At 34.9% G+C, this 13,955-nt stretch overlaps 1 protein-coding gene across 2 annotated transcripts; it reads right to left on the bottom strand.

The window, feature by feature from the left end:
* Positions 1-751: 751 nt before the first annotated feature.
* On the bottom strand, positions 752-9,307 carry LOC121431756 (probable rhodanese domain-containing dual specificity protein phosphatase). 2 transcript variants are annotated; one of them, XM_041629451.1, is made up of 3 exons: positions 9,199-9,307; positions 5,882-6,065; positions 752-4,145 (listed from the first exon to the last, which is right to left on the bottom strand). In XM_041629451.1, exon 3 carries the CDS (start codon positions 4,128-4,130, stop codon positions 2,868-2,870), a length of 1,263 nt encoding a protein of 420 aa, XP_041485385.1. In that variant the 5' UTR covers positions 4,131-4,145; positions 5,882-6,065; positions 9,199-9,307; the 3' UTR covers positions 752-2,867. The 2 variants fall into 2 exon arrangements, with proteins under 2 accessions (XP_041485385.1, XP_041485386.1); XM_041629452.1 differs by lacking the exon at positions 9,199-9,307 and adding an exon at positions 9,089-9,155.
* Positions 9,308-13,955: the final 4,648 nt, after the last annotated feature.

Raw genomic sequence — 13,955 nt, 5'->3', positions numbered from 1 at the left:
AATGAAATAAGTTGCAGCAATAAATATCTAATGCACTAAATCAGTTGTCAATCCAATTTTTCTAGTTCTTGGAGGAAAAAATTTGAATAAACCTAATTTCATATAATAAAATACAAAGAACAAGTGGAGATGTGACATCATCAGCCCACGTAATGAATATTCATGACGACTGTTTTTACAAAATATTTAAAATTCAATAACTTTGCTATTTGTTGTCAGATTTTGACAAAATTTTGGGCAATTTGCTCAGTGAATTCTACTCTATTGAGCTATAAATACTTTCAGCCTGGAACATCCCTTTAATTCTGTGAATTAGTGATTCCAACTAAAATGGGTCTGCATATCAAGACAAGTCAAATATGACGTCATAACTGAAAAAAAAGAAAATGCATCTTCTGTACTATTTCTGTATGAAAGAATTGATTGGATAGATCTACTAGTATATTGCAAAGTAAGTTTGATCAACACTGTACTGTATATAAAACAATACTTAATCATTCATCATCTCCAAAACTGATGTAAAGAACTACATGTACATAATGCAAAATATATTTGTTGAACCTATTAATAATGAAAGTCAATGTCATATTACCAATAAGTAACCCAAACATAGAGCATACAGTAGGCATGAATTTAAAAGAGCACATGCACATACAGTTTATTGATTATATTGATTATTTGTAAAAAAGATATTAATACTATTATGAAATAGATACTGCAAAATATAATAATAATAATGGGTATTTAGAGGCGCTAAAAACAAAAAGTACCATAGCGCGTACAAAAGTAGGAAACATTTAATATTTGCAATGTAATATACATCATGAAAACCTACATTTCAAATACTGATAATATGTACATGTAATTCCATAATTAGATTGTCACTTCAAGAACAATACAAATCTGTATATGAACATGATCATCCAAAGTGGACTTGTGATACTATGTATTTTCAATAAATAGTACACAAAAGAGCATTTATTCAGAGCTTTTCTGGTAAAATTTGTAGAGCTGAATGGGAAATCATGTGTATTAAAATTGTTTCCACATTCCTTTCTTTACATATCTTACAAGACTTTTCAAAATTATGTTTGTAAAGATAATATTGTGAAATTGCACCATTTCATCTTACATAAACATGATGTTTTCAGTGACATACAATAAATACTCAATTGAGTTTCATAAAACTCTCATACACGTAAATATTTGGAATGATTCATGAAATCGAGCCAACGTGTTAGCCCACGGTAGTGTTTCAAAATGGAATACATTGATATATTCATAGTTAAAAATAATAATAATAATTGGCATTTATACATGTATAGTGCTTTATCAATCTATGACTGTTAAAAGCGCTTCAAAATTATTATTACCTGGTCATTGGATTCATAGCATTCTAAGCAGCCTGTTAGGTGCAAACTTGCTAAACCAACTACAATGACGGTGGTTTCCTACCGGTACCCAATTAGCACCTGGGTGAGAGTGGCAAAGTGTGGATTGATGCCTTGCCAAAGGGTGCTAGGCCATGGTGGGATTCGAACACACGACCCTCTGATTACAAGGCGAGAGTAAAAAACGCTACACCACGGCGCTTCCATAGTTTTCATGCATTCCTTTTAATTTCATACTTTTAAAGATGTAAAAATAAAAGAAAATGAAAAGACATTTGAAAGCACTTTTGAAAAACATGTAAAGGTTATGGACTTAATAGCACTAACATAATCATGCATACACGTATTACAAAAGATACCATGTATTGAACAAAATTCAGGTTATTTACGAATTCCAAATCTTTTCAAATGAAAAAAAATGTTTTTATATGCATATCATGAAAAAGCAAAGAGTGATCTAATGATGTCACAGCACTACTTTTTATTTACGTGCTTCATCTTATTCTTTTTTTCTGTTCTGGAAATGTAGAATTCATAGGACTAATTATTACTGATTCAATGTGCAATATCATTTTCAATGTGCTGTAGTTTCAAAATCAACATGTATGAAAAACAATGAAATAAATGAAATTTCAAAAAATGAAATGAAAAAAGGATATAAAATGGAGATGTGACAACATCAGCTGACTGCATATTCATGACATGTATGCAACTGTTTAAAGACACAAAGCTTTGTGTCCTTTTTGCTACTTTGCTTTTTTATTTACATGTATGCCTATTGTAACTCCCTTTAGTAAACCTTAATATTTTCAGTCTGGAGCACCCAATAAAATCTACGACCCCATGTTTCTGATTTAACCCTTTGAACCCGATACCGGCCTATCAGTGAATGCGCATACCATGTGCCTTAAAAAATATGAGTTCTAAATGTCAGATGATCTTTTAAAAATGATGTCATTTTTCTAGTACATGTACGGATATTTAGTCAATAACTTCAGTCAAGATTGGTATTGATTTCAGGTCTTCTGCGATGACTCGTGTGGCATGTTTGGTAATACACGATATAATACGCGGCGAGTCACATGCTGACTATGGGGAAGCTATTGATAAATCTGACTTTAGTCAAAACAGTGATTTTAAGCCAAAAACAGATAAGTTGATATTTCTGTCTGCAGGCTAATGTAGGTCTGCGAGGAGCTAAACAACTTCAGCCGGCCCGGTCGGGGTACTAGCGGGGAGAAGATGCCGTTGGAGCTTGAATCTTGGGAGTTTGTGAATGTGGATGATACATGCAAATATTCAGGATATGGGTCACGGCCACCCCCAATAATTTAGGGTTCAGAGAGTTAAAGTTGAAGTCACAAAAATCATCAACCTAACACAACACCATACTCAATCAAACATTTTTTACATGTAGGTCAAGCTAACTTCAAAGGTGATTATTATTATCTATATCAGCAAGGATACAAGAATTGATCAAAAATACAAGTCATCTACCGAGGAAATAACTTTCCCAAAGATGGATTCTTCAAACTTGGAGAGCTGGATAAGAAACCCTCTGTTGGGAGCAGCAATCGATCGACGATCCTTCAGGTACTCATGGGCATCTTTCAATGTCCAACCTCTGTAGGACATGAGGAATGCTATGGTACAGGTTGAACTGCGACTCTTACCCTGGACACAGTGAACAAGGACCCGACCACCCCCATTGATAGCACCTGCTATGAACTTTGCTGCTCTTTCTAGATGTGGACTTAACTGCTCGGTAGACTCATCTTCTACTTTAACTTGAAGATACTCAAAGCTCTTCGGAAAGGCATTCTGGCATTCCATTGACACGTTGAGGATGTGCGTGATCTTCAAGTTCTTGAGGACTGTCTCATTTTTGGAGTGCTTCACGTTGCCCTGGTAAAGAATATCCTCCAGGACAACAGAGGGGTATGAACTGAAGTTCTGCCTACGGTCTTGCTCTGACCGAATGGTCAAGTTGTTGCATAAGAATGGATAAGTCTTGTGGAAAGTGTCATAGCCCCCACTCAGGATCAGAACATCAACATTGGCATCTTTCAATCTCTGAACAAAGCTGGCTAATGTTGGGTCAACAGTCACAGTTGTACTGCCTTGGTCGTAGACAATGACCATAGTGAACTTATCAACCTTTCCTTGACTTAGGAGACAGTCATATTCCGTATCAACAGCAGTACTGTGTCGAGCAGTGGTAATATGGGATTCATTGTAGTCACCTCTGTCCCTCACATCAAGAATAAGCATGTACTGTGGATCATGTAGATATGGAGCTCTCTGGCCATCGTTTAATGAGTTGTACATCTCATGGGCTGATACAAAGTCCTCACCAGCATCACATTTGGGAACCTCCTGGGGTACCAAGTGTCCCTCCTTCGTCCTCTCTAGCTCTGGGAGCCATCGAGGGACTTCGGGTTGAACTGTACTTTCTGAAGCCATCGGATCGCTTGTTTGTGAGGGGCTTATTATTTGGCTCTTTCTCTGTGAAGTCTTTGGACTAGCTGATGTTGTGCTTCCTGACTGACTACTTCTCTTGATGTCCTTCAAGCTTGCTGATCTAGTGCTCTCTGGTTGGCTCTTTCTCTTTTCACTCTCTGGACGTGTCTCTTCAATATCTGCCGGTACTATTTTCTCTTGGCTCACCACGTTGTCTTCAATGTTAACATCTGATGGACAAGGAGAAGTGGCATTTGATCTGGAAATGAAGCAACCCATGCCTCCTTACAAGAACTGCAACAGAAAAGAAAATGATAATTTCTTTACAGTGTACACTTTGCATCAAAATATTTAAACAAGTTTAAAGTAGAAAAGTCTTAGCATGACAAAAAAGAAGAGCAGAAAAAGTAAAATGTAGGCCTACAGATGCCATTACCTAATTCCAATATTCACAACACAAGCATGTAATGTACATACAGGAATGCATAGAGCTCAATATTACATGAATATGAGCCCTTTCAAAACTTCTTTTTAAATGCAAACAATCAATAATGAAACAAACTAAATTTTCCTCAGTGTACATGTAAATGTAAGGCAGGAATTCAGTAGCACACAGCAGCTTGCAATTCACCATTGACACCAACTTTCATCACGTATGGCAAGATCTACCAGTATATTATCCACCCATTACATATTTTATAACGTTTATTGAGATTATATTTTTGAAAGGTTAGTAAGGTCACCATTTTGGACAAATCTGCAAGATCATTATGACGAACAAAGTCTGACTTTGCAGTGTTGTACACACAAGAATTTGACCCACACTATCATAATTGCAATTATTTGTCCATTTAGTGTAAATCTACAGATTCAAAAACCTTTTTTTTTTAACATTTACAATATTTAATGACTGTCCATATACATGTAGCTAACACTTGATGATCGCATAATATATAATTTTACAACATTTACAATAACATATATATTCATACATGGAATATTCATACAAGAAATTCTCTCCCACAGAGTTTGAAAACCCAGACTTCAGTGACCACCTTCAAGGGCAACCTGAAAACATACCTGTATAAGAGTGCTCTTTTGATAGACATTGACTTACATGTATTGTTCAGACATGTATTATATGTAAATAGTTTTTGTTGTTCTGCTCTGAAGCGCTTTGAACTTCTAATTAAGATGGAAAGTGGGCTATACAAATCTCATGTAAACAACTTGTTTAAACAAGCATCATTATGATTAGGGGCTGATATATCTCTGGTACATGTAATAGAAATGGAGATAAACGATACAACCCTAAAAGCTTTGCTTATCATGTATTAATAAATGAACGCATCGCGGTCATACTATTGCATAGATAAAAACCAAAATAAAGTTGTATAATCCACTTCTTCAAACAGCTACAATTTTACCGGCTACATTTCACCTTATCCCCCCCAAAAAAAAATAACAACAGTAATAATAATAAAAATGAATAAATAAATTAATAAAAGTATATCAATAAATAGAATACATACATAAAATTGAACAAGAAATAATGAAATAAAAATGAAATAATAACAAATGATAATGGAAATAACAACAATAGAAAAATTATAATTAATAAAGTAAATAAGAACAAAATGAATATGAAAAAAATTAATAAAATTAATATATAATTATAATTTCAGAAATGAAAAACAACAATATTGATGATGAAGATGACTAATATATAAGAAGATAATTATGATAACATTATACACATAATAACAAAATAATAAGGATAATAATTTCATTTTAATATCAATCATTAAGTGTTGTCACTGATTCCACAACAAGTGGAGAGTAGTGACAGGTTAGATGTTTACACAAAGAAAGAATAAGGGACCAATTAAAATGGTTCTCACTTGAAATCTTGCAAGTACCTTTGATTCTGGATCTGTATTCACTGTGTGTAAAGACGGGTGACAGGTTGTTTACATACACAGCTATAAATTATAAACAAATCAAGAACATCTAGGGTATTACTTAGTTACCTGGCAATTACCCCTTGTTGCTTGGCAACCGGACTAACAGAGTCATCTTGCTGCCATGGTGATGGGAAACATTACAGCGCAGCATGGCTGACTACATGGAGCTGTTGCTTGCTACCTGATTGGTTGATTAGTGACTAGCTCCTTGTCGTACATGTATGCCTCTTGCAGAATGGCAATGAAATGCCTGTAGATTGAAATGAGATTAGAAATTAACGTATAACACAAAATCAGATGAACATCAGAAGAATGTTCAGGTACATGAACACTTCAAAACACTCAAAGAGTTTGATTCTTGGATTGCTATGAAATTATGCTCTCATTTATTCATTTTTTCCCGTATATTTATGGGTAAATTATTCCAGAACTTTGCACCAATGACACTGAAAAAGTCCCATGCATTGTAATACAATTATACTTTGGTAATCACAGCATTAGAATGCTCTCTTCCTCTAGTTCAATGTGGTTCACTGAATTTAAGTAATCCATTACTGAAATGTCCATATTAAAGGTTGTAAACTGAATGCTCGAATAACTGACACACATCTACATGTCTAACCCTGGGGGCTCACCATGCATTTACTCATACTCACGGGACTAGGGTAGATTGTGGTCCCAATAACTTTGAAAGAAAATCGTGAAAACAGAAATTAAGCACTTACCACGATTATGTGGATGAAGGTCTATTGTGTGGCAGTATCCTGACATCGAAACACAGACTGGAACCTCAAAAAAATTAAAAGTTCTGTCGCGGTAGCTCTCCTTCTTTCAAAATTCAAAACAAAATGGCTGATCGAGACCGAGGCTATAGCACTAGCGCATACAGACTTGGTCAAATTCGCGCATGTGCCCTACACCCTCGGTATCGGTCTCGAACGGCCATTTTGCTATGAATTCTGAAAGAAGAGGTATCACAACTGAACTTTTTGTTTTTTTGAGGTTCCAGTCTGTGCCTCGATGTCAGGATGCTGCCACACGATAGACCTTCATCCATATAATCGTGGTAAGTGCATAATTTCTGTTTTCACAATTTTCTTTCCAAGTTATTGTGACCACAATCTACCCTAGTCCTGTGACTGTGAGTATGAGTAAATGCACGGTGAGCTCCTTGGCTCCGGCCGCTTCGCGGGCGGGAGCTCCCTGGGTTACTGAGTGTCCAAATAGCGCTATGCACTGTTTTTATAAAAGGGCTGGAACATAAACAAAATATAAATAAGTTAAAGAGTTAGACAGAATTAACGAAAGGGCGAAAATGTTACATCACTTACATGCATGGCCATATCTGTTCTGGGTAGTAGAACCTTTATGCAGTTTAACTTACTTTTATTGCAACTTCCCAGACAGACTTTTTTGTCATGCAGTGCGCATGGCTGGATATAGGATGGACATACGAGCATGTGAATAGGTACACGTAGGCAGTGGCTCAACTCAAGAGTAACCAAATTTTGATTTAAATATGATAATTTATGCCCCTAAAATCCAAGATTATCCTGGATTTTAGGGGCCTAAATTAGTTGCACATGCATTTTATTCCTCCCTGAACATGTCTTTTTACCGTGTTGTGGTTCTAACAAAAAAAAAAAAAATACGATGGGGTTCTGGAGCCCGGACACTTTATATTTTTGAAGCCTTCTTTTATTTTGTCTTTGGATTACAATAAAAATATGAATTCATTAGTTGTAAACTTGTAATCATCTTCTATTTTGTTTAATATTTCCTAACATTTTGTACTAAAACTTGATGAAACTTCGTTGTAAAGTTTTTCAAATGACTTTCTAAATTTGATCGTCTGGACACACACCCTGTCCGGGCACATAACAACTGGGTCTGGGTATACAGTATGTAATGTTACATGTATAAAGTTTTAGGTGCGTAGAACCCCCCCCCCCACATATTATGGTAGTGTGACCTTAGCTCGCACGTTACCTAATTTTTGCGCACCGTCGAATATCTCAATATCTAATTAATATCCTGAAAAACTGATACCACCAACAGAAATAGCGACATAAAATTACCAATTAGGGTATGGTAATTTTCTTGAAAGGTTTACATGTATATTTGTGAAAATATTGGGAAAACATCGGCTAATTTTGTTACCTTTTGCGTCCGCTCCAAGAAAATCTGACCTTGACCATGACCAGCATCAAGAAATCGCCAATTTGCAAGCAGAGGTCTCCAAATAAGGAAGTAAAATGTGATACCAACCGAATTTATGGCAATTCAACCTCCATCTGATATAATCAGTAGAGGCGCACGGCCAATATTGGAGACTGTCTCCCATGAGAGAGATTATCTCCAATATCAGAGACTTTTGTAAAGAATTTGGGTATCCAATTTCAGAGACAGTCTCCAGTTTGGGAGACCAATTTCCTTTGTTTACATTTGCTGCAAAAGGATTACCTTGGCGGCAAATAAAAATGTGATAAGCAGATTCCTCATGAAAAATTACCCCTTTTCACCGTCTACTTTAAAAATTCACCGTCTACTTTTGTTTTGATAAGGATTTTTGTTGTCAATCACACACAAAACAAATGGGCTTCTGACCTCAGTGAGACAAAATTTGGGGTGGAAAAAATCATGTTTTTGTTGGTGTTGTTTCTTTTGTCCTTTTGCAAAGCAAGTCTCCAATGTGGGAGATTGTCTCCCCTATTGGAGAGAGTCTCCCATATTGGCCATGCGCCTCTACTGATAATTATCTATTCTTTGTCTGCTCGATTTCTTTTCTAAAGCCTTGCAAAATGATCGTGCGCAAATGAAGGTCACTTTTTCAGCCGAGCGCGCACTAGTCGATCGCAATGGAGTTTTGAGATCGCGATACCAGCGAAACCCTTGATCTGACCTACTTTATCAGTCAAGCGAATTTTACTTCGAGATCTTGGCTTCTTCTTGCAAGTTGCATTCCATTTGGTATTTATTAGGCATACCATTTATTTTTTTGATTAATTTTGTGTGCATGGTGTGAGCTATGACTTGATTGAAAGTCAACTTCATGATAATTTTTAAACTGTGCACAAATTATGGTCACCCCATATCACACTTCAACCTCGATCCTATTTGCATGTAATGGGCTGTGGCTAGCAATTTAGCTCATGCGCACTTTGAATAGATAATATCATGAAACCATGATACCGCCTATTCGCTTTCGAACGTAAGAAATCGCATGCGCTGATTTATACCGTGATCTCCAAGAGATCTACGCCGAGAGCTTACCAGATCAGACTTCAACCAGCAATATTTGATATGATTATAAGGCTTATTTCTATCATGATAAAAGCTGAAGTAACGACGAGACTTTCTTATGGTGTACAATGAATACTCACAGTCACAACTTAATCGGAAATTTCAATGACAGCTCTAGACCAAAAGCTTCGGTCTCTGTATGTATGTTGGTTGTAGCTCCTAGCCAATGTGAGCCAAACGTTAGTGCTGCGGCAGCTGGCTTTATGATACGTTTTGGTTATAAATCAGATCAATGATCCAGTATATCCATATTTAGAATGATGTCAACATTCCACTGATTTGCATACCAACCACATAACCATATACGGATGTGAATTATGTAACTACTAATACATGTACGTGAAATTACAGCAAAACTTAAAAATGCCATAACTTTATAATTTTACAATACAGGCCACCCCACCTGAATAACCAGGGTAGGGGCCCGGGGTATAGGCCTACATCCCCCATCCCCTCGGATTGACACCCATTGGCTATAAAAAAATGAATAAATTATACGATGGATATTATAATGACTAAATAAGGGCAGATGTCTCTCATACCCCTCCTCTTGGTGCCACCACTGCCAAATATAGTAATACTGCCAAATATAGTGATACTATATTTGATTTGATTTTATTGTTTACTTCTGCAATTACATCATTCGTATATAATACATTTTCCATAACATAACAAACATAGTATATTGAGAACTTTTTTTGGCATGAATCATAACTAAATGTACTAAAATTATCATTACAAACAAAACTGATCTCATACCAAATTAGTTAACATTTACAATTTGCAGGAGAAGGATTGTCATCATAAGCAGATTGCTTGAAAAAATGACAACCCCAGGTTAGAACTCATTGATTAATATAATACATTAATACAGCAGAATCGATAAACAGTACATTTCATTAAAAACAGCAGTAATGTAATTTGAGCAATGAAGATGGAGATGATAAGGATGAAGATGATGGTGAAATGGTGAGATGAAGGCGATGGAGAGGATGATGGTGATGATGCTTTAATGATGACACATCGACACAGAAATTTTACTTCAAATATTCTGATATCAACATAGATTTAACGTTTGCCTTAAATGAGTAAAGAGACGTGGATCTTTTTATAGATTCAGGTAGAGAGTTCCACAAATCAGGACCATGGTGTCTTATGGATCTCTGCGCAATAAGCAATTTGGGGTTGATTAAATGGAAATTAGAAGAGTTCCGCGTAGGGTATGAATGGATAGATGTGTTCATAGTATAAAAATTGTGAAATGAAGGTGGGAGCATGTTATTTACGTATTTGAACATAAGCAGTAAGCTTTGAAATGAATTTATGTCAAAAATAGTTAGAGTCTTTAGTTTATATATAACCTGTTTCCCTCGAAAAATACTTTCACCTATATGCTGTTTACATTGGGAGAACAAACTTGATATTGATGTAAATTGGGCAAATGTATTAAAAAATAATCTTATTCAAGTTAGAGAAAATAACTTACGAGAGTTCAATCTTAAGTTATTATATAATCTCTGTGAGTGTTGGGGCAAGAATCTGGAGACCACTGATCTTGCTATTTTCTCTCATTTCTATTTCTTTCTTTTTATTCTTTTAAACTATTCATTCAGATAGTTTTACGTTCAAATTTCTACCATGTTGTGTTTGTGTTTTGTTTATATTCTTCATACGTATGTTATAGGAGGCTGCATCCTACAAGCTTCGCTTTTTAGCAGCCTCCTCCGTTTCCGACCTGTTATCTTGAGTATTATACATAATAAGTTTCTTTGTTTTATTGATTATAATTATATCAAGATGTATGTAACAAAACTATTGTAAATGTAAATGATTGTTGGAAATGGAAAAAATAAATGAAATGAAATGAAATAATCTCTTACCAGTAAGAAGTAACCTGTTCAAATGGAATTTTGCAACAGATGATTTTGTGTCCAACATGCAAGGTTAAAGAAGATATTATACATGCTTTTATTGACTGTGAAGTAAACAAATCCTTTTTTTAATATATCAAAATTATTTTGCGAGAAGTTTACAATGTAAAAGTGGAAGTAAACATCAAACAATTACTTAAAGTTGAATTGATTGATTGATTTTATTTGGCAAGTCACCATAACATATAGACAGTTAGCATTAAAACAACATGCTTGCACAGGATGACCCACGAAAGCTCGAGAGCTTATTTCCAGTGGGGTCCTCAATATACAGAATTAAGATAACAAAATAGTAAAATTATACTATTTACATATTAAAAATGAAGAAAAAAATCAGAATGTACTATTACCAATAAATAAGATATATAGATAATATATACAAGAATATAACGAAGAAGAAGAAGAAAAGAAGGAGAGGGACGAGGAGTAGAAAATGAGGAAGGAAAATAAGAAGAACAACAGCAAAAACGGCGACAACAAATAACAACACGAAGAGGAGAATAGGAAGAGATAAAAGAAATAGAAAGAATAGAAGAAAGGACATATCGAAGCTGCATTCAAACTATGTAAAATACCTGGTAGAGAAGAGAAAAGAACTAGGTCAGTATTCAGGCTAAATCAACCGTACAACATATCATTTGCATCTTCTTTTTGACTCTCAAGTGAAAGATATTCTTTCAATTTCCTCTTAAAATGCAAAAAATATTTCCTTTATATCATTGGGAAGGGAATAGTAAAACGAATATCTTTGTAACTATTGCATTTTGGTCAATATATAAATTTATTTTGGATAGGAACAAATCAGAAATTGAAAAAAGAATTTTTGTTTTGAAACATGTATTTATAAAAGAAATTAAAACACGGATAGAAATGTACAACATTGCTAGTAAAAAGACCAAACCATCTCTTGTACACGCTCTTCTTATCTTAATTCTTCTTCCTTTCTAATGACACCACCTCTCTATTCCTAGTGCAACAACGGAAAACTTTATAATAACTTTCTCACAATAGATTACTGAATTAATGTGATATGTCTCTTTATATGATATTTATTAATATTTTGGTTAAGCACATACAGAACATTCCAATTATTATGACCTTAAAAGTAAACTCTTTTAATTTCAATCGAACATTTATATATTTTTTAATGTCCTTGACCCAACTGCGTAGCCAGGATTTCATTTTGGAGGAGGCGGTCTCTTTTGTCTCTTGTACCTATATCAGCTCTAATTCAGTTGACGATTTTGAACATTGATTTTAAAAGTGATTGTGAACGCACAAAAAAGGAATACAATGGAGGAAATTACCCCGCTATAAAGCGTTTTATCATTTTTTTCCATGGAAAGGGTCCCGAGAAAAGGGTATTCTCAAAGATATATTGAATACTTCTCTTGGACAGATCAGAATCACACATCTTTGTCGCATTGCCAATTTGAGGATCTCCATAGCATTAGTGATCACAATATTCAAATGCTCATAACTTTCTCATTATTTGTCCGATCTTTCTCAAACTTTCGTTGATCTGTTTCTTTGATTTTTCTGTTTTTTACACAAGCTATCTTGTTCTAAAGGTTTCATTCTCCTTTTAAGGGGAACCATCCATTCAATAAAAATTTTGTCCCTTTCATCGAGGCCCATCCAGTAGTCGACGGCCAGGCCCTGTCGGGGCCCTGTTCGAAGGCCAGCTATAGAGATCGGACGGCAAGCTGCTCCTCTGATGACGTATTATATGTCAACGAGATTCGAGGAAAGTTTCTGACACTTGATTTTGAGCGCGGTCACGTGACTTGATCGTTGAGGTGATGTAGTAACACGATCATTTTCCCATGTACGTAAAGTTTGGAGGACATTTTTCAAATTATTAATAAGTATAAAATTTATTAAGTAAAGTAATCAAATAAAGTTGGATATAGCATGTCATTCTGAGCACGCGTCGAAATAAATAGCCCTCATACCTCATTATCTTCTTATTCTTCTCCTCTAGTGAGGGCATGGGAAATACCCCCTCCCCTCCCTTCCCCTGCCAAACGATTACATGCAACAAAAAGTCGCAACAATTGAATAAAAATTACTATAAAAAACAGATTTGACTTTTATCATGATTATCATCTGGTTAGAAAAGCAATTAAGTCTACTGTTTTGATGAATAGGTTGTCATCAAGGATATCTTGTAAGGTATTGCCTATTTAGCATATATCTCAGCAGAAAAAAAAGTTAATCGTCTATCATGTTCCACATGCTGACATTTGCTGATATATTTTGATCAATCAGCAATTGAATAAAAAATCTAATTCATTTATCAATTTGAAGAACAGGGATGATTAGTCCATGATAATCACTCAGTATAGTAATAGGGGTGGAGTTTTGATATAAGTTAAGGTAAAATTAAGCTACAAAATCGATTGAATTAGTTTAAATAAAACAAAAATACGAACCACCAATACCATGACAGGAACTCGATAGCAATAACATGGTACAAAGCTGCTGGAAAAATAAATAATCTTTCAGCAAATATAATATATTCTCATTGCGGGCCGCCGACAATACTTATTTTCGAAGAGGCAAATTCATTGTTAATGTCTACTGAATTTCCTTATATGAATTTTTCGACTAATCTTACTGCCAGATCTAAAGAATTGAGTGCTTATTGAAAAATATCAAACTGTTCAGGACTCGCTCGCTTAGCTCGCTCTCATTGTGTTTTTATTGAACAATGCCGGGTCTCTTCCAATCCACACCAAGAACACATTCTCATTGATTAAAGTCTATAAAAAAAGTTGCAAGCAAAAATTTCGATATTTTATCACAAAAATCAGATTTTTCAGATTTCTGAAATTTTTAATATACTGACCAGAAAAAGAACCTGTTAAAGACAGCATTTAGTGAATTATGAATAGGATGCACAT

The sequence above is a fragment of the Lytechinus variegatus genome, chromosome 18 (genome assembly GCF_018143015.1).
Source record: "Lytechinus variegatus isolate NC3 chromosome 18, Lvar_3.0, whole genome shotgun sequence".
Lineage (NCBI taxonomy): Eukaryota > Metazoa > Echinodermata > Echinoidea > Temnopleuroida > Toxopneustidae > Lytechinus > Lytechinus variegatus.
Note: the sequence above shows the minus strand (reverse complement) of the source record. Positions and strands in the feature narration are given on the sequence as shown.